The sequence below is a fragment of the Bos mutus genome, chromosome 7 (genome assembly GCF_027580195.1).
Source record: "Bos mutus isolate GX-2022 chromosome 7, NWIPB_WYAK_1.1, whole genome shotgun sequence".
NCBI classification, from domain to species: Eukaryota; Metazoa; Chordata; class Mammalia; order Artiodactyla; family Bovidae; genus Bos; species Bos mutus.
Genome location: NC_091623.1, coordinates 60,298,639 through 60,323,750, shown reverse-complemented (window position 1 = coordinate 60,323,750; position 25,112 = coordinate 60,298,639). Strand labels below are relative to the sequence as shown.

The following is a 25,112-nucleotide window of genomic DNA, read 5'->3' as shown; positions in this document are numbered from 1 at the left end:
TGACATCTAATGTTCCTAAAACATGCCTGACACATAATAAGTACCCAGTATACCTTTACAATTTATTTTCTTCCCTCCTCCTCTTCCTGTTTCCCTCTTCCCTACTTGCATAGAGCCTGATGTCTTATAGAGATCTGTCTATACAAAGTGCCATACCTATAGGATCCTTGATAAGTAACCTAAGATTACAATTAAAAGGGCAGATTCACTAAAATGGAAAAGAATCTGATATATATATATGAAATTGAATCATTTTATTGTATACCTGAATCATCATAAATAAACTATTCTTCAGTAAAAAGGAAGGAAGGAAGGAAGAAAAAAGGCAGGTTCAGGCATCAGAGAAACAAGGGTACAAATCCCAGCCCTGCCTTTTGCTCACTGTGTAGGCTGTGTACCCTTGGACAGGTGACTTAACTTCTCTGAGCCTCAGTTGCCTCATCTCCAAAGTGGGAAGATGAGAACGATCATTCTTTTGGAGAGTTGGAAAGAGGACATGGTGGAATGTGAATAAAGCAACCATCTGGCATGTGATAAGTGACCAGGAAACAGGAGGGTTTCTCGGTGTTCACGTCCTTATAAAATTCCATCTCTTTGAATCAGTCTGTAACACAGCTGGTTGTGACATCTGAGGTCCCAGGGGTCCTCCCTCTTCCTCACTGTGTGCTCCCAGAGCAGTACCAAATGCTGGGGGGACCTCTCTCTATTAGGCTCTAATTTATGAATCAGAGTGTCTCTATGGTTCTGTCGCTTTGAGTTCCCTCTCTCTCTCAAGTTTGTCTCTATAAAGACCTGCATTCAATAAGCTTTAGGTCTGATTGCAGATTATAGAAAACTCAAAAGGAAGTACATTTCTCTCAAATAGATGTCCAGCCATCAGCAGCCCTGGGCAAGTGTGATGTGAGGCTTTTAGTCTCCTGCATTATGCAGCACTGAATATGGTTTTTATTCCTACATTGTGGTCCAGAGTAACTGCTGGAGCTCCAACCATCATGTATCATATCCAGCCATCAGGAAAGAAAGGTCAAGTATGGGCATGTCCTCCCCCTTTAAACATAATTCTCAGAAGACTCACTTAGCTCTTCTGCTTGTCTTTGAGCCCCTGAGTTAGTCCTAAGGCCATAGTTGGCTGTGTGATGGATGCCGGGAAATGTAGTTTTACTTGGGGCAGTCGTGTGCCATCTCAAATTAATGGTTCTGTTACTAAGAAAGAAGGATAAAGTAGATATTGGGAGACAGTGAACTTCTGCCCTGTCATTTCCTGATTGGAAACTCAAAAGCACTTCTCATTAACTCTGTAATTGAAGAGATTGTCTACATATAAAGTGTATACTATTTAGAGCTGAAAGACAGCCTGTGCTGGGGTAGCCATAGCAGTCCTGAGAGGAAAAATTATAGCCTTCAGTCTATTGATTAAAAAAAGAGAAAGGCTGGAAATAAAGAGCCCAGCTTTCAATACAGGATGCTCAAAAAAGAAAAACAGCATTTTAAAAGGAAGGGAGTACTGGAGAGAGTCCCTAGGGCTGGATCTGACCTTCCTGCCCTGAGAATGACATGGCCGTGACAGGGGAGGACAAGAAGGAAGCCTGTAGCAGCTTCTGGTGTGTGATAGGGAATCACAGAGCCAGAAGGGGATGCCAGAGGGGGTCAGTCCCCCTGGAGCTCCCATTGGTTGCCTCAGATAATGACAAACTCGCTTCCTTCTGTGGGCATCTCAGTGGGCATCACACACAAACACAAACACACAAATCTCTAGTGTGTGCCTGTCCCTGCTTTCCTGGTGCTCACAGTCTATTGGCGAGATGGATTCTGTCTTTTCCTCCCTCCTCCTCCTCCCCCTTCCTCTCCTTCCCTTCTTACAATGCCTCCTCCTCTTTCTCCTCCTCCTGACTTCCTCCAGCTTCCTGTCTAGACAGCCCCCAATTAGCTGTTCATTAAGGGGGTTAAGCTGATTAGAGCAGTCTCTCCCTTCCTCCACTGTGGCCTCCATGGGCAGCAGGCAGCGCTCATCTAACTCCCCAACCCCAGCCTCCACACTCCAGGGCCTTAAAAGAGCAAAGGCCTATTGCAGCGGGTGGCAGGGGGATCCAGCCCCTCCAGGACAAGACCACCCCGCCCAGTCCAGGCAAGACCCCCTGCCTAGGCAAGACCCCCCTCTCCACCCAGGCAAGACCCCTGCAGCCACATCTCTCAGGCCCTCTATACCAGCTTCCAGGCCTTTGCACATTCCATGCCCAGGCCAGGAATGCCAAGAGTGCCTATTCACGTGGCCACCTCCTCCCCAAGGCCTTCCCTGCTTACTCAGCCAAGCCTGGCAAAGAGGGGATCCCAGAGTGCTCTGCTCTCGCTGCTTCTGTGGCCCTTCGCCAGGGGATATAGGCCCTTCACAGGCAGTTATTCCATTGTGGGAATGGGGGGTTGGCTTACCTCATCCCTTTTTTAACTTTGCAGCGGAGGGGGGCAGTGGGGGGTGGCAGAGCATTGCCTGTGGTTATGGATTGGGTTTGAGTCCCAGCTCCACCACTTTGTGGCTCCCCAGGGTCTCACAGAGGGTCCTCACCCAGGTCATCTGTGCCCCCAAGGGACACTGGGTGATCTCTGGGACATGTCTGGTCATCATGACTGGAAGTGCTCCTGGCTTTGAGTGGGTGGGACCAAGGAGGCTGCTCCACACCCCACAGAGCCCAGGATGGTTCTACAGAGGGTGACTGGCTGAGATCAGCAGTGCTGGGGAGAGCATCCCACATAGTAAGTGCCCACTGAGTGGTGGTGGTTCCTACCAGAACTGTGCTCCACCTGCCCACCTATCCACTCTGCACACCCTCTGCCCATGCTGTGTTGTGGGCCCTGGAAACTAGAAGGCTCCACCACGGTGGGCTGCAGGGGTATGGGCTAGTTTGTGGGTCTCAGATGGGGGAGGTACAGGCCTACCTGTTAGATGAAGAGTGTGTGCTTAAATGGGGGACAGACAGGCATGTGTGACAAGCATGTGGAAAGATGCTGAGGGGAGCGGGGCACCTACTGGCACCTGTCTCCAGTTAGGTGTGTATCTTCCACCGGCGGCATAGGGATGCTCAAAGAGGACATATACGTATGTGTATTGAACAGAAAGCTGGCTGGTTGCATCAGGATGGAGGGGTCAAGGGCACACCTGCTAAGTGGAGAGATGCTTACTTTGATGGGGCGCCTAGGGTCCTCACCCAGGCCAGGCACCGTGTTGACTGCCACGGTTGCACATGTGGGGCTGTTCCCGGTGTGTTTGTTGGACGAGCTAGAGATGTTCAGATGCAGGAGCATCAGATGGGGTGTGCGGAACATGAGGGTGACTCTTTCTTGCAATGCGGGTGCCTCCTTGCCCCCACCCCACGCCCTGGCTCCCTCAAGCCCTGGAAGCTCTAGAAAGGCCTTGCAGAGGTGCGGCTGGGGGTGGGTCTGGGCTGGGCTATTTCCATGCAGGGACAGGCTGTTCTAGGAGATCCTAAGTGAGCGTCTCACAGCCCTAACCTCATTCTTGCCACAGCCATGCCCCAGCCAGGTGCCCACTGTGCATGCAAACATGCGTGTGTGCACACACACCCCCTCCATGGCTGCAGGGACACACACACACCCTGCCCTGGGTCCTGCCAACTCTTCCTATCCCTGGGAAAGCCCAGACCTGCTCCCAAGCCCCTGCTTGGCTGCCTGGTCCCTCTGGACCGCCAGCCCCATCCCAGGACATGCCACCAACCCCCCCCGACCCCGACACACACACAACAGCAGGTGCACACCCAGAGCCATCAAGAGCAGTGGTCTTTGTAATGGCAAAAGCAGTTGGTGGCCTGAATGCCCTTAATGGGCCTGACACTTGGATCGGGCTCACACCCCTACCCCCACCCCCACCCCCAGCGGTGCTAGTGCAGCAACCAGAAGCGCCCTATGGTGAAATGCCTCAGGGAAGAGGGTGCCCCAGGTGTCCCAGATGGGACAGCGCTAGGGACACATGCAGGTGTCAGCTCACAGAACGATGGGCAGGAGACCGCAGAAACAGGGCCCACTTACTTTATACCATTGTTTCATTCACTGAGGCTGAGCTGGAGACCTTCTGGGTTCCCCCAGGGCATTCAGGGTAGGTAGTGAGACCACTATCTGCAGAGGAATGGAAGCAGGTGATTCCAGCGCATGGGTTTGTGCTGGATCCTGGTCTGACGACTTTACCTGTCATATCTCATTTAATAGTCACGATGACCCCACAGGGAAGGTTCTGCACCCCCAGGAAGGATGCCAGGGGCACAAGCACAGAGCCACTCGGATTTTGGACCAGACCTTCCCCTCTGCCCACCCTGCTGCCTTCTCCAGGGCTCTGGCGTCCCCCAGGGGGTGAGGGCAGCCCTGAGCTCACCCACGTCTAGAAGAAGAGAAGATGTGAGCCAGGCTCTGTCACCCAGGGGCCCATGGGGCATTAGGCCCCTCATCCCTGTGGGCCACATGACCCTGGGTGGCCCCCTGCCCCGCTCTGAACCTCAGTTTGCCCTCTCTGCAATGGGTTCCCAGCCTCTCGCCCACAAGTGGCTGGTGGAATGATGGGCAGAGGCTCCACGGGGAGGCCCAAGGGTCCTAGGAGTGGAGAGACCCTGCCTGCAGGCCCTTGACTGTCTGGCTCTCCTCGCAGGCATCTCATCCCCAGTGAAGAAAACAGAGATGGACAAGTCTCCTTTCAACAGCCCATCTCCCCAGGACTCACCTCGCCTCTCCAGCTTCACCCAGCACCACCGGCCTGTCATCGCCGTGCACAGTGGTGAGCACTGCGGGCCCCGGGAGTGGAGGGGTGGCTGGGCCATCTCAACAGGGCCCTCGAAGCCAGGGAAGTCCCACCAGTTGTCTGACCACAAGTCCTATTGCTGTAGCCTCCCATCCAGGCAAGAAAGCCTGCAGGTGCTGTGGCAGAGAGCACCCAGGCCTGACTCTTTGGAGGCCTCAGTTTCCCCTTTTGTACCAAGAGGTGCAGCCAGGGGCTCACCTCCCAATCTGCTCCCCATACAGTATGACATATGACCTGTCATGGGTCACATCTGTCCAAGTGACCCATGGACAGATCCCAGGGTTGGACCGCCACAAAAAGAGGCAGACACACAGCACACATGGTGTGTCACACACAGGACACACGATGTGTCACACACAGACTTCGCTGGCGGTCCAGCGGTTACGACTCTGTGCTTCCACTGCAGGGGGCATGTGTTGATCCCTGGTTGGGGAACTAAAATCCCACATGCTTGGTGTGGCAAAAAGATTAAAAAAAATTTTTTTTAAGTTTAAAAAAAAGAAGGCCGCACACAGGCCACACAGGAATATGGGCACTCCTGGCCACCCACATGGGCAGCATCACACTCACAGCAGCAGAGACAGGACTCTAGCCACCACAGGGCTTGAGCTAAGCCAGTCACCTGTCCATCAGGGCTCCTAAATGTCCCCCACCCAAGGCCGTCCGTAGAACCAAATGAGTTAAATCAGAATGAGTTAAACAGGAACCTGAATGTCATCTGTTGTCCCTTGGTTGTGATAATAATGATTTAGTGCCATACAAAGGCAGGTATGTATACAGGACAGAGGCAAAAGTCAAGATAGTACAGCAATTTAGACTGGGACCCAGCAAAGCAGGGCCCCCAACTGCCACCTGTTCTTGTAAATAAAGTTTTATTGGCACAGGGCCACACCCATCCGTGTACACATCATCTGTGGCAGCTTTCAGGTGACAAGGGCAGAGTTGAGTAGCCCTATCAGAAGCCCTATGGCCTGGAAAGCCAAAAATATTTACTGTCTGGCCAGAGAGAGAGAATAAAGGGGAGTGACCACTAATAGATACAGGGCTTCTTTTGTGGGGAAAGAAGATGTTCTGGAATTAAAAGTGTCACTGAATTATTTAGAATAAGAAAAAAAAAAGCAAATGCCACACTGGACTGTTACTGAGCAATAAAAAGGGGTGAAGCCCTGACACTTGCTACCACGTGGATGGCCCCTGAGGACACGATGCTCAGTGAGAGAGGCAGGCACAGAGGGACATACAGGGTGTGACTCCACTGACGGGAAATGTGCAGAGCAGGCAGATCCACAGACACAGAGAGTGGGTTCCTGGTGGCCAGGGGCTGGGGAGGGAATAGGAGTGTTGCTAATGGGAACAGGGCTTCTTTTGGTGGATATGAGAATATTCTAAGAGAGATTATAGTGATGGTTGCACAGCTCCGTGAATGCGCTAAAAAAGAAAGTGAATGTACACTTTAAGAGGGTGTATTTTATAGTGTGCAAATGATATCTCAATTTTTAAAAAAATGGGCCCACCTTCCATTTATGGAAAGAGCTAGCTGAGCCCTGGGTCAAGGTGCGGGCTGTGGGGCCAGTCAGTGTGGGCTCAGACCCCCAGGTCTGCCACCTGCCTGCTGTGTGGCTAGAACAGGGGATGGTCCCTCTGAGAGTCACAGTTGTCCTCTGTTTAACAAAAGGGCCGGTGGAATTTCCTGGTGGTCCAGTGGTTCGGACTCCACATTTTCACTGCCGAGGCCTGGGCTCAATCCCTGGTCAGGGAACTAAGATCCCATTAGCTACGCGGCATGGCAAAATAACAATAGTAAATTTTAAAAATGAATAAAAATTGTAAAAGGGGTGGTTCCAGGCCCCCATGGGCTCATGGTGGAGATGTAGGCGTAACCCACTTGCATAAACACGGTGACTCTGAGACAGGGCAGCCCAGTGGGAGCCCCTGATGACCACTGCCCACGCCCCAATCTCTACAGGGATCGCCCGAAGCCCTCACCCGTCCTCAGCCCTGCACTTCCCCACCACCTCCATCCTGCCCCAGACGGCCTCTACCTACTTCCCGCACACGGCCATCCGCTACCCGCCTCACCTCAACCCCCAGGACCCGCTCAAAGATCTCGTCTCGCTGGCCTGTGACCCGGCCAGTCAGCAGCCTGGACCGGTGAGTGTGGGGCGGTGCGACCACCCCAGGGACCCCTGGGCATCGTTTATGAGTGTCAGGCGGCCCTTCCTCCAACTGGGCAGCTTCTGTTTGCAAACACCTGGGTCCGCAGCTCCTGGAGTCAGACCAGTGGGAACTTAAGTCTGTTTCAAATGTCTGAGTGGACGACCCCGAAATCAGACATGATTACTGCTGAGCTCAGGCCGGCTTTGGCCAAACGTCCACCAAAGCTTTGATGTTCGGAGGCTTTTGGACCTGGGGACTGTGGGAGAGGTGATGGATGAAGGGGTACTCGTGGCAAACGCGGGGAGATGTGTCCAGGCCGCCCATGCAGTCTGGTGGTGCTGATCCTGTTTAGGAGAAAGTGGGCATGAAGTGGCTTGAGGAGGCGGCGATGATACAGCCATCCCAGGATGCTGGAGGCCTGCGGGGCCAGGCGAGCCCCGGGCACCCACCAAACTCGTCCCGGCCAGGCCCATCCACAGCCCCAGGGTGGACAGCAGCCCGAGGCGGAGGGGGCACCCGCCGCCTTAACCACCTGTCTCTCTGTTCCCCCCAGTTAAATGGAAGTGGCCAGCTCAAAATGTCCAGTCACTGCCTTTCTGCTCAGATGCTGGCACCCCCGCCCCCCGGGCTGCCGCGGCTGGCGCTCCCCCCTGCCACCAAACCCACCTCCGAGGGAGGAAGCTCGTCGCCGACCTCGCCCTGTAAGCACCCAGGAAGGCGTCCCCCAGGGGCCCCTCCCCTCCCCGGCCCCGCTGCTGGGGTTGGGGGCTTAGGCCCACCCGGTGTGTGCCGGCGAGTTTGGTGGGTCCCCAGACGGAGGCCTGGTCCACGCAGGGCCAAGGCAGCCTGAGGAGATGGCTGGGGGCGAGTCTGGGGTCTGCCTCCGCTGGCTGAGTGGCCTGGGGCCCCCTGTGTGCCACCCCACCCCCACTCCCATACCCAGGCTCCAAACCCTCCTCTGTACAACAAGCAGTAAGGGAAGATCTCAAACTGGAGGCGGGAGGGCCAGACCCGGCCCCCAGGTGCCTTCTGTCTGTGAAAAAGGGGACTCTGTTATGATGGTTGCTGTTTTAAAGTCAGGACATTTCACGTAAAATTTCCAGATTTCCCCTGGATTCTCAGGGAAAACTGGCCACAGCGGGCTATGTTCCTAGCTGCCAGACTGGGCCACACCTTCAGGCTGGACAGTCCCCGCTTGCCCATCTGTCCCCAGGAGGCCTGGGGTGGCTGCCCTGCCTTCTAGAACTTTCTGCCCTGTAGATGTAGGTCTGGGTGGTAGCCTAGTGGGAGGCCCTGGCCGGGTCTCCTAACCTTCCCGAGCTTTCCACTTTCGGGATGTGGCTGGAGAGATTACAGCTCACCAGCCCCCAGTGGACGCCCCTACCCTGGTCCAGGTATCCCCATCAGCCATGGCTCTGCCCCCAGTCTCTCCCTGAACCCCATCTTTTTTAATGTCTCTCTCCCTCACTCCCCAAAGGAGCTTCCTCACCCCCAGCAGGAGGGGCCAGCCCTCCCTCTGGGCCCTGTCGGCCCCGCTCCCCACACACAGCACCCCCACCCCTAGTGTTTCTTCCCCAGTATCCACTGCCTGCCAAGACCCGGGGCGGCCTCACATGTAGACATCTTTCTCCAAACACCAGTACGCAGCACTGGAATGCTGGGCTCCAATCCCACCCCTGAAGCTCCTTCCCTGTGTGACCTTGGGCAACTGTCCTCCCCTCTCTGAGCCTCAGTTTTCTCAGCCGCAAAATGGGACAGTCACCAGGGGCGGTGCGGAGCGAATCAGTGAAACAGATCAGGGAGAACACTTAGCAGGAGGCAGGTGCAGGGCACAGAGTTGGCATGGGGGGCTGGTCATCACCTTCTCGCCCTACTTCCTCATCTGTGAAATGGGCAGAAGAGTCTTGTCTGCTGTGTTGAGGCCACTGAGTTAACCCTGGAATGCTGCCCACTGCGTGGTATACAGTAGACACTTAATAGACGGGGAGTGAACGTGGATTTCTTCTCTTTTGCCTTGTACCAACTTCTCTACTGCAGGTCCAGCCTGCTTTCCCCCCGCAAGCTCCCCAAGCCTCACTGCCTTCCACTTACCCTTGCTTGAGTGGAGACCACATGGGGACACTCCTGCCACCCCCTTCCCCACACCCCAGCCTGGATTTCGAATCATTGCCTCACCCACAAAGCGTGATCAGTGAGATTAAAATATAAAGATGCTGCGTGTGTGCACCCAGCCTTCCCCGAGCCCTCTCCAGGAGGGAAATTAATAAATAAAACGCCCTCAATAATTCATGGCACCCCGCACGGCGGGAGGCAGGCCACGGGAGCAGGATGGACCAGGCACTGGAACTCTCTGAATAATTCACAGGCGGTTTCTGGATTATGAATCTTTCATCCCGCGCCTTCCCTCCCGGCAGACACCTGCCTGCGCGACCCCTGGGGCCTGAGCCTGTGGGCTTTTCGGGGTGCCCGGACCGTCCGGGGGAGGGCGGCCAGCTCAGAGGTGCCAGGTGCTGGGCGCGCAGGCCTGGCTGTCTGACCCTGAGCAGCGGCCACCCTCTCTGGTGCTCCCGCGCCACCCCCGCGCTAACGGGCTCTCGGTCTCTCTCCTCCTCGCAGCCTACTCTACGCCCGGCACGTCCCCTGCAAACCGTTCCTTTGTGGGATTAGGACCAAGGGATCCAGCGGGCATTTATCAGGCACAGGTAGGGGCCAAGAGGCCGGCTGGCGGCGGGGTGGGAGGGGCAGGGCAGAGGGGCCGGCCGGGCGTGCAGGGAGCCTTCCCCCAGCTGTACCCCTGGCATGGCAGCTGTTGAGCGTGGCTGGAGGACCCACCTGCCAGGTCCTTCCAGGGCCTTGAGCCCATACCGGGGGATGTGGTAAAGCCCCAAATCCCGCCAGGGGATGTGGGGCTGGGCTTGTCACTGCCCCGGTCCTATTTGTACAGATGGGAAGACTGAGGCTCACAGAGGAGAGGGGCTTTGCCCAGGATCACATACTGCATCAGCCCAAGCTTTCAGACCCCCAACCTTCATCCTCTCCCACGCCGGCCAGAGGGAGGCAAGGGGTGGCAAGGGATCCCAGGATGCCAGAGGAAGCTGGGGAAACCAAGGCAGCCCATGGCAGGGGTGGGGCCTCCTGGTAGAGCATGCAGGCCCCCACCCCAGGCTCCAGCCCGCGAGGTGGGAGGGAGACAGCAGAGGTGGGGTTGGCATCACTGCCACTGAGTGTGCACCAGGTTGGGGGGACCAAGGCTGGCTGAGGACAAGACAAGGAGGCTCAGAGAGGAGGAGTGAGTTGCCTGAGGCTGCACAGCACTGCGGGGCCAAGCCTCAATGTGTCTGGAACTGAGACCCGTGGCTCCCAGCATCTCTCGAAGCAGGAGGTGGCCTCAGCCCCTCCCTGTGTGTCCCCAACTCCCACCTTTGATCTGGCATCTGTATCAGTGTCGTGTGCAGGCCAGGAAGGTGCTGGCAGGTGGTGTTCGATGGTGGTGGCTGTACCCCCAAGCCCTGCTCCCTGGTTGGTGTGTGTTGAGGAGGGGATCACGGGATGTAAAACGGCTGCTGCAGCCCCTCTGAGTCCCAGATGCACAGAGAAACATCCTGGGGCTCCCCAGTAACCATAGAGCATGGGGATTTGCAGGGTCCCCAGGGGTCACATTCGGATCCTCAAGCCACCGTGAGAGAGTGATCTCTTGCAACAGAGTCCATGGGCAGGGGGCAGGGGTGAGGGCGAGGTGGACGGGTAGCCACGTCCCCCTTCTCCGCTGAGATCAGAATCAGCCACTCTGGGGAGGCCCAAGGAACCTCCCGCCACAGCCTGGCCCCCGGCTGCTGCTGGCAGCTCAGGGGGTCCAGAGTTGGGGGGAACCTGGCAGTCCCCCTCCCTCCCTTCACAGACTTTAGCTGGGGGTCCTGGGGTCAGGAGATGAGGGCTTGTGCCCAGCTCTCCTTCACCCACTCTGAACCTCAGTCTCTTCTTCCAGCCTTGGGTACTTCCTGGGGAGTCCTTGAAGTGTCTGGAGCATCAGGGGACCAGTTTGATCCAAAAAGGGCATGGAAAGGCCAGGGCCGCCCCTCGCATACCCAAAACATTAAGTGTCCCGCCTCACTGAGCCCTGGCCAGGATCCAGACAGAGGGATTGCTTGGTCAGGGTCACCCACTGAGCTGGCGCAGCCCCAGGCCACCCCTCTTTCAATTGGGTTTTGAGTTCTATCCCAGTGTGGACACCCCTGCCCCCAGAGTGCTCAGGGAGCCAGGATCTTCCTCTTCCACTCTCACCTGACAGCCCTCCCCACTGGAGGCTGGGCATGTCCTAATTGCTTCCGAAACCAAAGCTAATAAAAGCAACGGACGGGTGTGGGCTGCCCTCTTCACCCTGCCCCGGTCTCCCCCATCCATGGTGTCACCTCCCCTATCATCAGCCTCTGCATGGGGGGAGAGGGGACCACCCCAAGTGGACGGCCTGGAAGGGGAGGGAAATCAAGGCAGGCAGGTAGGGGGAACCTTTGTTTCTCTGTGCCTATGGTCACCCCCTGCTTGGTGAACAGGCCCTGCCGGGGGACCAGAGAGGGTGGGACCGGGACTGTGGAGGACCCTGGGGGAGGGGGCATCTGGGCCCCTGCCTGGGAGGGGAGAGGTTGGAGCCTGGCGTCTGACAGAGGATAAGTATGTCCAGGCAGGGGGCTCGGCGCTGCCAAGGGCTGGAAATAATGGGGAAGCAGCCTGAGCATAGCTGGCAGACCTGGAACGTGGGCTTGGCCTGGGGGCCCAGGGGAGCAATGGAAAAGGTTAGAGGGAGGGCGGGGTCTGCACAGCCAGGGCTGGCAGCCAGAAAGAACTTTGTGGGGCTGGTGTCAGGGGGCAGCAAAGGTGTTGGATGGAGGACCCTGCCAGAATTGTGTAGGCAGGACCGTGGGTCCCTGGACTAAGGGGTCCCCCGACCCCGGCAGACCCCAAAGGGAGGGAAGGGGAGGAAGGAACCGTGAGACCCATTCCCCCCTCTCGGAGCCCCTGTGCTAAGGGCTCAGAGCGGAGAGGCCTCCTCTTTGGCGCAGTCAGCACTTCCTCCACCTTCCTTGTTCCTGGCGGGTTGGCTCTCCTCTGCACGCGGCCCCCCACCTCCGCCCCACCTCCCAGCCTGCATTGGCTTCTCCCCTCCCCACTTCCATCTCCTGCCCTCACCCTCATCAGCGCCTGGCCCCCTGATCAATATTCTCTGACCCCAATCAGCGCCCCTCCTCTAATCAATGGCAATTGATCTCTCCCTGATCAATTGCCTGCCTCTTCATCTCCCCACCCCCATCTCTCACCATCCCACCCCTCCCCCGCAGCCCTGAGCCAGCCATCACTTTGGCCTCCAGAGTACGGTTCTGTGGGGTCTGACGCCTCCCCCGCTTCCCTGTGTGAAGGGGTGGGTCCGCCTGGCCTAGCATTTTTCCCCAATCCTTCTCTGCCCATCACACCTGGTCAGCAGATGAGCAGAGGGCCTGAGTGGTTAAGCCGTGTGCCCAGAGCCACACTGGGGGCTCCAGCCAGGCCAGGGGGTGACAGAGCCCAGACCTCACTGTTGGCACCATGCGGCCTCAGTCTCCCCCTCAGCTGATGGGAGAGGATGTTGAGTTGAGGGTGCCTTCCCTGCTCCCACCATTACGGGGGCCAGAGTCGGGCGGGCAGAGAGCTTAGGAAGGGAGGAGGCAGGGAGGAAGGGCCTGGGGAGGCCGGCCACCACAGGGGAGGGTCACGCCCAGAATCTGTCTGGTTGCCAACGGAAACCAGACATGAGGTAATGGCCAAGATGAACTTGAACTTGGCTGGAGGTGGGGGGCTGGGAGCCACGGCGCCAGTTCGATGGGATGGCCCAGCGGCTGCAGGCGGCCTGGTGGGATTGATCGCCCGGTTGGAGGGAGTGTGACTGGTTTACAGCAGGGGTGGGGGCACAGCGCTGCTGTGACCTCAGTGGGATGGGGCAGGGGGGTCCCTACCCCAGTCCCACTCCCCAGGTGGATTGAATGTATTTCCAGGGGAAGGGTCTGTACAGCAGCTTCCCTGTGGGGACCCAGGCCAGAGCTGTCCCTATAGACCTGGCTGCCTGACCCCAAGCCTCGGTCTCCTCCTCTGTAAAGTGGAAGTCATGACCCCCTCAGTGGCCAGGCTAAGGGGTCAGCCCCAGGCAGGGGGACAAGCAAGTAGCTTCTCAGGCCCTAGTTCAAATTCTGTCTTCTTCCCTCAAACGCTGGTGGACTTAGGCAAGTTACTTTACCTCTCTGAGCCCCTGTCTTCTTCACTGTAAAACGGGGTCGGGGGGCAGTAGTCCCTCTTTCATGAGGGTTCTAGGGGAACCATTAAATGCGAAAATGTTAAAAGTAAAAAAGAAACAAACAACCCAGGTCACAGGGCCTGAACATGGTGCCTGTCTGTAGAGATTCACCAGTGGCCCTCCTCCCACGAGGGGGAGTATCCCCTCCCGTGTTTTATACTCAGGGTTGGAGGTGGGGTTGCCAGATTTAGCAAACAAAACTACAGAGTTCAGGTAGATTGCAGTTCCAGATAAAGAATTAAAAAAAAAGAAAAGAAAATTTTTTTTTAAGCACAAGTATATCCCAAAAGTTGCATGGGATATACTTACACTAAAAGGCTTATCTAGGATTCAGGTGTAACTGAACTTCCTGAGTTTTATCCAGCAGCCCTGCTTAGGGGCCCAATCACTCGCCCAGGGTCACCTAGCAGGTTACACAAGTCTGGGACAGAGGTCATAGGTTCCAGGGGTCGAGGGGGCCGCAGTGGGTATAGGCTGTGGCCCACAGAGCCTGACCCCCATCTCTCTTTTCTTTCTCTCTCTCTCTCTCTGTGTGTCCCCCTCCGGCCGCCCAGTCCTGGTATCTGGGATAAGAAAGATTTCTTCCCACGCCCTGCTCCTTTGTCCCAGGAATCCCAGGGGGCCGCATGGACGGCCCCCGGCCCACATTTTCGGTGGAAAGCTACAGCAAGCAAGAACGCCCCGCCGCCGACTCTCAGCCCGGCCGAAAGACAAAATCACACAGACACATAAACACAGGAGGAAAAAAAAAGAAAAAAAAAAAAAACGGAAAAAAAAAAAGACAAACCGGGGGAAAAAATTACAATACATAAAGATAAACCCACCCAACCAAGAAGATAGACCGTAAAGATGACAACGCTTCGGACTCTCGGGACACCACGGCCGGACGGACCGGACGCTCGGGATCGTCCTAAGTTATTCATCTCCTCTCGCTGCTGCTGCTGCCGGTCAGGGAGGCCCAGCCACGCCCGCCTCCTCCCAGGACCAGGTGAGCGCAGCCTGGAGCCCGCGCCAGGCCCACGGGGCAGGGCACCCAGTGAGGCCTCCGCTCCACCCGCGCGCCCACCGCCACCTCCGGGACAGTGTTTGCCAGGCTGGGGAGGCTGGCCCTGGGGGGCCGGCAGGGACCCCAGCAGCAGGCAGCGGAGGCGGCTGGGTGGGCAGGGGGCGACGGGGCCAGAAGAGGGTGGCAGGGAGACCCCGGCAAGGCCAGGGCACTAGCACGTGGCGGATGCTCGGCGAAGGCGCGCCCGGCAGGCGTGGACCTCTACCTGCTCTTTCACGTGAAGCCCCTCCGCACCTGCCGGGTTTGGGAGCCGTCTCTATGCAAATGACCCCCAGCCCCACCCCAGGCATAGGAGGCCACCCCAGCGCACCCCAGCCCCCCTCCCACCGGCTCCACACCCCCCCACCCACCCTGGGAGGGCCCCACGTTGCACACACTGTAAGAAATGCACTTTTCCAAGGAAGGGGCTGGGGGCGGTGGAGCAGAGAGGCCTGGGGGCTGCTCTGGTCTCTCTATCCACCCAACCCTTGAACTGGGGAGGACCCCCCCCACTTAGCCCGTGGAGGTGGGAGGTGAGAGCGAGTGGTTTAAGTGCCTGATTTCCACCGCCCGCCCCCCTCCCCTGTGTCCAGCTGGGACGAGAGTGGCCGTGGGCCTCCCCCCTCCCTCCTCTCCCGCAACCTGGCCCCTTCCAGTCGCTGACCCCTCATTGCTATGCCCCCATCAGAGCTAGAGAGATGGAACCCCGCCCCCAGCAGGCCCAAGGGGCAGAGCTGGGCCTCCTCCCAGTGTCCTGCCCCGCTGGGGTATGGGGCCTGGGGTCTCGAGAAGCTGGTGTGCCCTCTCTGTCCCCACGCCTCCTCTGCCAGTGCCTTACATCCTGGAGCGACAGCCCCTCCCTGGTGCCTCCCGGCCCAAAGGGGGACCACGGTTTGCACTTTCATCCCCCACCCCCTGCCGAAGTGGGGCACAGCCAGGAGGCGTCGCCCGCTGGGTGGCCAGAAGGAGAGGGGCCAGGCCACCTGTGGTCCAGAACAGGGCCGGGGGCTCCGGCTGGGGGCGGGCAGGTCGGCGCCTTGGGGCTCCCTGCTGCCATGTAGGGGGGCCTCCCATCTGCTAAACATTTTCCGTTGAGCCGCTCCAAAAACACTAAACCTGGGGACATGGGGTGCCCCTTTACCCCAGCTCCCCGGCCCCATCCATGCCTCCTCCCCGGGATGGCCATCTTGGGAAGGGGGGCCTGGGAAAGGGTGTTAGGTGTTCTGGGGTCACCAGGCCCAAACACAAAGACCCCTTCCAGCCATCTGTCTGAATCCCAACTGGTCTCCATGCCTGGCGCTGGGGAATGCTGACCCCCATCCCCGGCCTAGGCCAAAGCCATGGCCCTGGGAGGGCCTCTGCCCACTGCTCCTAGCCTGACCCACCCCTCCCTCTCCTGGTAAACCCCTGGTGCCCCGGGCCTGGCCAGCCTCCTCCCACCTCCCCAGACACCGGACTTTCCCCCCCAAACCAGCCCAAGGGGCTTGGCGAACCCACTCGATTATAAAGAGAAAGACACCCCCACACACAAGACCCTTCCCCACCAGCCGCACTCCCACTGTCCGGAGGGGTTCGAGAACCCTTGGTCCGTCCGTCTGTCCCCAGGGCCCCTCCAGCAGGTGGCCGTTGGGGACCAAAGCATGGGCCGCTCTGGGGGAGGGCAGGAGGGGTGGGTCGTGCAGTTGGGGTATCCGGAAGCTTGTCAGCCGGGAACCTGAGGGTGCGGGTAGGCAGGGAAGGGGAAGGGGCACCCGGCAGCCCCCAGCTTCCTAACTTTGCATGGTGCTTAGTCGAGGATTTCTGTGACCTGGCTCCTGACTTCAGCTCACGGCGGCTGAAACTGCATGGCAATTGATACTGGCTCTATCTCCCTCCCTACGCCACCCCCCACTCCAGCCCTCCACCACCACCCTCCTTCTCTTTAAAAGAAAACAAAAAAAAGATACAGAAAAAAAAAAAACCCTTAAAAAAGTTCCATGTTTCCTAATTTGCACGAAATTTTCTATCACATGATGTGCCTTGCCTTCCAAGAATAAGTATTACCTTTAAACAATATCAGCGCACACAGATAGCTGCATGCACTGCTCGTGTAGTTTAAAAGAAAAAATGACAAAACAATGACATGAAATAAAAAGTAAAAATTGAAAAGGGATGTATTTCTATTTGTAAAAAAAAAATTAAGAATTAAAAAAAAATCACACGCTTAAAAATCACATTGCTTAAAAAAAACAAAGCAATGCACGCAACAATCACCCCACAGTTTGCCCTGCCCCCAGCCTTCCCTGGGCTCTTGTCTCCCCATCTCCTGCTGCATTGGGGGTGCCCCCTGGTGCTCTGCAACCCCCCCGGCCCCATCCTCGGGCTCCAGAGGGGTCATTTCGCATCCCCTGCCCACAGCAGCGGACAGACCTCAGGGGTGTGCCCTGGCCCCAGGCAAGGGTTTCTCCCCTCACTGGGCCGCAGGCCAGCCCCCCGCAGACGCCACGCATGCACCTGCGCATTCTCACCCCCCCCATCCTGGGGTGGCCACCCTGCCGACAGCCAGACTCCCCCCGCCACCTCTCCCACAGGCTGGCATCCCCCTGGCTCAGGGTCGCATCGCTGTGTCACTACCCCTCTGCAGCCCCCTCCTTCTTGCCAAAGGACCTATCCCCATAGACTGGCCTTGGGGTGGCAGGAAGGACCCTCCTGCCACCCCCACCCCCCCGGTTCTACTATGTCTTCCAGCTATGACTGCAGAGGGGGTCTGGTGTGAAACAAACAAAAAGACAAAACCAAACCCGATATATGCAATATTTGTCTGTCTGTACCTGTAAGGTCTAGCTCAGCCACGGAGGCCCGGCCGGGGGGTTGACGCCAGGGGGCAGGGATGGCCGGGGGGCACCGCGTCACAGGCCCTGTCCAAGGGGCCGGCCATTGCTGTTGTCTTTTCTTCGGTTTTATTTTCTCTTGTTTTCCTTTCTGCCTTCTTTTTCTTTCTCTCTTCCTTTTTTTTCCTCCAATTTTCTCTGCCTTTAACTCTACCAAAGCCGAGACAGTAGCAGTCAGTGAAGTGTCCAGGCAAGAGACCCCGAGGCTGGGTCCACCAACCTTGGGCCCATCCCTCCTCGCCATCTCCGGCCCTCCCGGTCCCTGGGCCCCTTGAACATCTCCTGTTGGCGTACGCTTGGCGGGCAGTCCCCATTCGCTCCCTGGCCACCACCTTGGATGTTAGAATTGTCTCCAGAGCTGGGTGGGGCCTTGCAGCCAGACCCTGGCTTTCGTCTGCCACTCTTTGCTCACGCCATGTTTTCTTCCAAAAAGACACCTCAGCCAGCCCCAGGGCCAGGGGGAGAGACCAGGCCCCGGCCTTGACCCTGCCCTTGAGAACGGCCCTTTGGCCCAAGAGCCCAAGGCCCTGCTTGTCAGTTTCCACAGGGCCCATTTCCGGCTTTCATACCCCCCCACCCCCGCAACCAGGGAAGTGGGGACAGTCAGTGGCACAGGGGAGTGGGTGGCACGTCCCTGTGGGACCCCTCCTCCATAGGCTTGCCTTGGACCATGGTGTTCTTCATGACTGCACCCTACAGCACCCTGGGCCTCAGAGCCCCTCCCTTCCTTGCCTGCTGTGCATCAGAATAGGCAGAAACACTAGGAATCAGGCTCCCACCTGCCAATGCAGTTGGGGCTCATGCCCTGGGAGGGAGGTGGGCAGGGTGTTGGGTGTTTTTGGTTTTTTTGACACTTAATGAAACTGACATCTCAAACCCCATCCCCTCCCAAGCCCACCATCACCCCCTCACTCATAGCCCATCCCATGCAGAGTCCCCTAGCCTGACTTTGGGGTCCAGTCCTTGCTGTGGAAAAGACTAAGGGAGACCTCCCCAATATATGCAGATCACCTCCATCGCTCTCTTTGGATGGAGGTAGCAGACCCTGACCAGTGTGGAGAGGGAGGTGTGGAGTGGCAAGCCAGCCCCACCCTATCTGACCTGGGGAGGGAGGATGGGTCCAGGGTCCCCAGTGCCCAGGTCTGGAACCCACATTCTGGCTGGATTATGAGCCCCGATTCCCACCCTGAGCTAGACAATCAGACTGGAAGGGAACCCCAAGGGAGGCTGCAGGGAGGGGGCCCTGCTGCCGCTCCCCAAGCAGCAGTTTCAGCCTCAGCACCCCCCCACACCCCCAGCTCCGGAACTTTCCCTCTGTCCCCGGAGACAGCAGCATTCCAGGAGCAGACACATTTGGCTGGACAGCTACCAGTGAGGCAGGATCCCGGGGCCAGGAGCAGCCATCCAGCCCTCTGGGAGAGACGGGACCCCAGCCACCCACTCCCTCTGGCTTCTCTGATGGTACTTTGACCTCCAGTGTAGGGCTATACTATACATTATATATATATGTATAATTTTGGAATTTTTTTCTCATAATACAGATTATACAGTGGCTACTTTTTATTTTGGCCTGGAGTCTCTCTCTCTTTGAGACCCCTGATTTTTACTTTTTGTGTGTAGGGGGGTGGGTTAGGGAGAGTGATGGGAGAGAGGTTCCAGAGACACGCCCTCAGGTCCTACATCTCCTGCATCCTTCCGTCTTTCTGCCCCTTCGGACACTCCCTGAGAGCCGCATCTCCAAACTGACGCCACCTCTCCCCCTGCCACCCATCGATCTATCCCTAAGCATTTCAGAGTGTGTGGGGTCCGAGCTGGCCCCGGAGGCCCACCCCCACCCCACCCCGCTCCCCAGGTGAAGCAAGGAGACCCAAAGCAATCCCAGCAGGACTTGTTGCCAGCGATACCAAAACAGACTTCCCAAGCAGTGCCTCACACGTCTGCTGGTGTAGCTTTGAGGTCCTCCTTCCCGACTCCCAGGGGGTCTTCAGGCCTCAGGAAAGAGGAGGCGGGATCCAACAGGAACATGGGCTCCAGGAGAGGAAGACCCACTCCCCCCGCAAATTCCCGCCCTTCACACCACCTGGCTAGAAGAAGACCCGCTGGAAAGGGGCCAGGAGCTACCCAGCCCCCCTCCGGTTGTGAGCCCCCAAAGCTCACTCCCTAAGTGCATCAGCACCCCAGCCTCCCATCTTGGATCCCAGCCAGGCCCCCTGAAACCAAAGCCCCTTCCAGTCCAGGGGTCCTGGCCCCTACCCCCATTCTCACCCTCTCCCCCTTGCCAGGGCCACACATGGCGGGGGGCGGTGGTGGGAGGGCGAGACAGCAGGGTGTCTGAGGGACAGAACCACGTGGTCGGGGGGAGGCAACAGGGAGAAAGGAGGGAAACTCGTTTTCTCTCTGAATTTTCTTTCTTTCTGTCTTTTTTTCTCTCACATTTTTTGGTGGTGTTGCTGTTTCATTTCCTGTCGCCTCGGAGATATATTTTTTGAGTTTTTCCCCCCATTTTGTATTTTACCAATATTACCAGGATAGTTTACTCTGTCTCTCGCTTTCTGCTTGCCACACATACCGGATCTCTCTCTCTCTCTCTCTCTCTCTCTCTCACACACACACACACACACACACACACACACCATGCTCATGAACCTATGTCAGGAGAAGGTTGGTGCCAGGCCAGCCCACTGCCCATCTCCTTTCCCCTCTCCTCCTCCCCAAGGCAGGGATGGGGGACAAGGAGCCGGACATCCGGGCTGACCCAGGCCCAGCCTTCTCCTTGCCTGCTCCTCTGCCCCGTGCCCCCACATCATACTCCGTTCATAACCTTGTATATTACGCAGTCGTTTCAGTTTGCGCGGACGCGCCTACCTAAGTACCATTTACAGAAAGTGACTCTGGCTGTTATTATTTTGTTTGTTTGTTTCCCTATGCAAAAAAAAAAAAAAAAAAAAAAAAAATGAAAAAGGGGGGGTTCCATAAAAGATTCAATAAAATGCAAAAAAAAAAAAGAAAAAAGAAAAAATGTATAAAAATTAAACAAGCTATGCTTCGACTCTTTCTAGCTGTCTTGGGTCCTACTTTCTGTGTTGCGTTCAGGCTGTTCCAGGTTCTTGTCAAAGTGCAGGGAAGAGGCTGGAAGGGGAGGTAGCCTCAGAAAACCAGTCTTGGAATTCGTCAGCACCTTTGATCAACAAGTTCCATGGGCATCTATGGAGCACCTGCTCTGTGCCAGCTCAGGTAATTCCACCTCCTGCCTGGCTCCAGGGACAAAGCCTGGCACATAGTCAGTGTTCCATAAATGTACAGACTGCCTTCCTTCCTTGTTTTTCCCCACCTAGCAAAACCCCATTCATTCAGCAAAGATTCCCTGAGTATCTTCTGGGTACCTAGCCCTTGGGACACAATGGAGAACAAAATGCCCTAAATGATCTGCCTTCGTGGCACAGTTCAAAGTTGGGAAAACAGAAAATAAACAATAAAAATAAATGTATGTCAGAGGAGATAAATGCCAGGGAGACAAATAGAGCAGAGTACGGGATAGGAGAGTTGGCCACATGTGAGGAAGTAACCTTTCAACAGAAGTTTGAATGGAGAGAAGAAACAGCCCCCTGAAAATCTGACAGAAGAGTTTTCCAGGCAGAGGGCACACACCATGCAAAGGCCCTGGGGCAGGACTGTGCTTGGTGTGTTGGGGGAACAGTGAGGTGGCCTGTGTGGCTTGAGCGGAGAGAGGGAGGGGGCGAGAGGGAGAGGAGGGCAAGGAGGAGACAAGGCAGATCATTCAGGGGTTTGTGGGTCACAGGAGGACTTGGGACTTTTAACCCCAAGGAGGTGGGAGCCCTGGAGGGCTGTGGGCAAAGGAGGGGACGGGGCTTGGCATGGTTCCTCTACCCTCACCTCCAGGAGGCCCTACCCACCTGCCTAGGCCTGCCATGCTTGCCCTCCCAGCACCCCAGCATCCCTGTCTCTCCAACCCCACCGCTGACCACTCAGAACCGTTCATGTTCAGCTCTCCCCAGAGCCACAGGGGCGTGGCGGTAAGGAAGTACCATGCCTATCAAAGTCGCTCAGTTGTGTCGGACTCTGCCACCCCATGGACTGTAGCGTACCAGGTTCCCCTGTCCGTGGGATTCTCCAGGCAAGAATAATAAGGGAGTGGGTAAGCCATTCCCTTCTCCAGGGGATCTTCCCGACCAGGGACTGAACCTGGTCTCCCGCATTGCGGGTGGATTCTTTACCATCTGAGCCATCAGGGAACCTCGCTATGCCTGTGAGGGGCAGTCACTACCCCTTCTTGGGGGGGAGGTCTTCCATCCTACCCCCTAGCAGTCCCCCAGAGACCCCAAGACATGTAATCAAAGCTCCCCAGCTGCCCAGGCTCCTTGCATCTTACCACACGCCACCCCGCACACCGGGGAGGGACGGTTCTGTCTCTGTTCACTGATGGGGAAACTGAGGCACAAAAAGACGGCAAGGTGAGCCGAGAGGGACTCAGGTAGGGTGCGCCGACGCGGACACCCAGGAACGCAACCCACCCCGCCGCCCGGTAACAGGGGCAGAAGAAACATTCGGGAGGCAGGGATGAGGGATCCCAGGACCCCCGGGTGGACGCGCACCCTTCCCATGCCCCTGCTGCATTCCCAGAAGGGATGGTCGCTTCTGCTCTCAGCGAAGAGGTTCTGGCGCCCCCTTGTGGTCAGACCTAGGACCTGGCTCCAGAAACCAGGTCCCGCGTGGAGTCAGCTGACCCCCAACCCCACAGTCCCGCTTGGGAGGAAGGGGCGGGAAGAAGGGAAGAGGGGATCTAGAAGGAGCTTCTTTTGCGGGATGGGGCTCTCATCTCGGGTGAGGCTCAACTTGGTGGGGGTTCAGCTGGAATGGAGGGTTCAGCCGGAGGCTGGAGGTTCATCCCAGGGTCGAGGCTCAGCCGGGGTCGGGGAACTCAATCTAGCCTTTAATTTCAAGGAAAGCCGAGTCTTTTTCATCCATTGGCCCCTGGGGTAAAACAATTTGGGGGCCTTGAAAGGGCTGTCCCAGCACTGACTCCCCACTGAATGCCATAAAAGGGGAAGGCTTGCGACAACCTAAAAACGCCCCCGAAATGCCCCCAGAAGCCTCCTAGTAGGGAAGTCCCGCCCCTGCGGAAAGGGAGGAGCCCAGACAGCACCTCCCTTCTCCCTTCCCGCCCCACCCTCCGCACGGCCACCCACGCGGAAGCCCCGGGCCTCGCCTGGAGGAAACTGGAGGACTGAGAACTACGCTCCCAGAACTGTCGTCTGAAAACACACCCTCTGACCTTCCGGATCCCCCAAGTCTGAGGCGGCAGGCTCCTTTGCCCCTACCCCCATCCTCACCATTTCAGCATACAGAAAGCTGATGCTTGTTAGATGCCTTTAGGGTGCTGGGTCCTGCGCTCCGGAGTTTTGTAGGCAGTATTTCATTCAGTTCCTCGTGACAACTTAAGAAGGATTTATTCTTTCCTTTTACAGAACTAGACTCTTGGGCACAGAGCGGTTAAGTTACTTGCTCCGGGATACACAGCAAAGAAGTGAGGACTCCAGCTCCTTCTCTATGGGGCCTCCCCACCAGGAGTGCAGGACAGGAAGAGGGGATAATGATCCTGTGTCGCCCCCCTACTCCCACCCCTGCACCCCCAACCCACCCCCTGGGAGTGCTAGCGTGCAGGACAGAATGCTGAGACTCAGCACAGGGTAGGAGAAGCCTTCATCTCCCAGGAAACGGCCCTGCACGCTGAGCCAGCTCAAAGTTCATGTTCAGGGACAGCGAACAGCAGCAAGGAGAGGGACTGGGACTCAAAGAAAGCTCTTGGAAGAGCTTACACCTGGGCAACAGGAGGACCTGCCTTCTCTGATGAAATCCAAACCTGACAGAAATTGGAGGTGGGAAAAGAAATCAGGCGCTGCGTAAAAAGATGCCTGCGGTGGACTGGGTAAAGAGACAGGAGACAGTGGGGCGGGGGGGTTCTTGGAGGGATGTGGGCGGCTCCTTCTCCAAGGGCGCCCTCCAAGCTCAAGAAGAATCATCAGGTGGAGACCAAGCTTGAGAAGGGGTACGGGACTACCAGGTAACACACAGAGAGCCCTCTGAGAGGGATTTGGGGCGGGTTCTGAGACCTCAGAGTCCCAGAGAGTCATCTTACTGGCCCCAGGACCAGGTCCTTTGCTGATAGGGTGTGGAGAAGGCATTGGGGCATCCCTGGAGGACTGCCTGGAGGAGATGAGTGGGAAGACTTCATGTGGAGGAACTTGCCATTGCTTCATGGTTCAGAGGCCCCTCTGTCTCCTCCAGTTCCAGCCCCCAGTCGTCCTCTCCCTTCTCCTTTCTCACAGTCTCCTCTTCCTTCTCTTCACTGCTGTGGAGACCAGAAGAGCCCAGATAATCCGAGTTAATAAGGACAGACAGTGCTCCAGGCCTCTGACAATTCTCCCAGAAGCTCTGAGTCCTGCAGGCACCCTCACTGTTTCCATGACACAGAAGGGGACGAGACTCAGGCAGCTTAGGACACTGGCCCCCTTAGAACACGAAGGAAGTTCAGGAGCTCGAACTGTATGAGCCAAAACTGAGCTCTTAATTTCTGGCCTCTTTGGCTTCCTGGGTTTCAGAACTGTGGGTGAGTGGACGGGCAGAGAGATGAAGGGCTTGACCGACGGATGGGTGGATGGATTAATGAGTGTGTGGATAGATGAACGAGTAGACGCATGGATGAATGGTGGGAAGGTGGGTGGATGGATGGATGAACAGATAAGAGGGATAGATGATGGAAGGAGGGAAGGAGAGAGAAAAGGTGGGAGACAGGTCGGGGGGATGATGGATGGATGATGGACAGGTGGATGGATAAATGGGTGGTGTTGGCATTGGGGTGATACTTTATAGACCCCCCTATTGAAACACATCCTAGGGATGGGGGATCTCTGTGAGGAAGCCACCCTCGTTTTGCGGGTAGGTAGTCAGGAGCAAAGCCAGTGAGGTCCTGTGAGGCCCCCCTGGGGACCTCTCAGAATCAGAGTATTACCCCGCTGGTCCTGCCCAGTCTTGGAGGATGCTCGGAAAGGGAAGGGGCTCCTAGAGGGGAGGGGCTTATAGGGGAGGGGCCGGCGAGGGGCGGGGCTCAGAAGGGCGGGACTCATAGAGAAGAGGGGCTAGTAAGGGAGAGGCTTGGCACGAGGAGGAGCTTAGAGGGGTGGGACTCAGAGAGGGGCGGAGCTGAGATGCTAAAGAGTAAGCGATGGGGAGGGGCTCAGAAGGATGAGAACCCACCTGTCCTGGGACTCCCGGCACCAGACGGCATAGACCAAGGTGAGGACAAAGATGAGGAAGAGGAAGGCCAGCGCAGCCCCCAGCCCCACCAGCCACGACTTCCGCTGGGCCACTGCGGGCGGGAGCAGGGTTGGGTCAGCGTCGGGGCCGCCAGGTTAGGACTGTTTTCCCTACTCCACCCCCACTCCCTCCCAAGGCCTTACGGGGTTGGGCCTGCACCAGCCTTGGGGCCAGAGCTGCGAGAAGAGAGAGTTGACCGGGGGTCGTACAGAATTTACCCATCCTGCGCCCTCTTGTCCTCGCCCCTATCCAGCAGATTCTGGGGTTGCAGCCCCGGCGGGAGAAGGAAGTGGCCTGCCCAGCGCACCCCAGGGCAGGGTGTGGCCGGTGCCCCAGGAAGTAGGAGGTGGGGTCCCCTCCCTGAGTTCCGGGCACCATGGGGAGGGGCTCAGGGTCCTGAGCTTCCTTGTACCTGTCTCCCTGAGGCCCATCCTGACTCTCACTCTCCACGGTCAGAGCCACAGCAGGGGCGGCTCGAGAAGGGTGGGGAACTCATTTCCTGACCACCAGGCATTGCACTGGCTCTGAAGTCCCAGCACCTCCATCAAGTCTCAGACTCTGGTGGTCAGAACTCTGGTCCTCACATTG

The 25,112-nt window shown here is 57.3% G+C and overlaps 2 protein-coding genes across 8 annotated transcripts in view; one reads left to right on the top strand and one right to left on the bottom strand.

Annotated features, from left to right (window-relative positions):
- NFIC (nuclear factor I C) overlaps positions 1 to 20,243 on the top strand; it is a 74,650-nt gene extending 54,407 nt beyond the window's left edge. For 2 of the 4 annotated variants that reach the window (XM_070373946.1, XM_070373941.1), the window contains exons 7-11: positions 4,649 to 4,774; positions 6,765 to 6,949; positions 7,509 to 7,656; positions 9,572 to 9,657; positions 13,829 to 20,243. In XM_070373946.1, coding sequence (XP_070230047.1) covers positions 4,649 to 4,774; positions 6,765 to 6,949; positions 7,509 to 7,656; positions 9,572 to 9,657; positions 13,829 to 13,846 — 563 coding nt within the window. In that variant the 3' untranslated portion in view covers positions 13,847 to 20,243. The remainder of the gene's footprint in view (positions 1 to 4,648; positions 4,775 to 6,764; positions 6,950 to 7,508; positions 7,657 to 9,571; positions 9,658 to 13,828) is intronic. The other 2 variants (XM_070373944.1, XM_070373945.1) reach the window with 2 other exon arrangements.
- A 2,955-nt stretch (positions 20,244 to 23,198) lies between these two features.
- LOC102285771 (small integral membrane protein 24-like) lies at positions 23,199 to 25,068 on the bottom strand. 4 transcript variants are annotated; one of them, XM_005888322.3, is made up of 3 exons: positions 24,668 to 25,068; positions 24,465 to 24,576; positions 23,199 to 23,559 (listed from the first exon to the last, which is right to left on the bottom strand). In XM_005888322.3, exons 1-3 carry the CDS (start codon positions 24,900 to 24,902, stop codon positions 23,439 to 23,441), a joined length of 468 nt encoding a protein of 155 aa, XP_005888384.2. In that variant the 5' UTR covers positions 24,903 to 25,068; the 3' UTR covers positions 23,199 to 23,438. The 4 variants fall into 4 exon arrangements, with proteins under 4 accessions (XP_005888384.2, XP_070230038.1, XP_070230039.1 ...); XM_070373937.1 differs by having other exon boundaries at positions 23,199 to 23,556; XM_070373938.1 differs by having other exon boundaries at positions 24,743 to 25,068.
- Between the last annotated feature and the right edge of the window lie 44 nt (positions 25,069 to 25,112).

Bases quoted from the DNA above. Each gene is read 5' to 3' on its own strand.
- LOC102285771 (XM_005888322.3), bottom strand. From the start codon at position 24,902: ATGGTGCCCGGAACTCAGGGAGGGGACCCCACCTCCTACTTCCTGGGG. The intron at 24,577-24,667 runs GTAAGGCCTTGG...TCCCGCCCGCAG, and splicing joins GCTGGTGCAGGCCCAACCCC to TGGCCCAGCGGAAGTCGTGG. The intron at 23,560-24,464 runs GTGGGTTCTCAT...TGGTCTCCACAG, and splicing joins TGCCGGGAGTCCCAGGACAG to CAGTGAAGAGAAGGAAGAGG.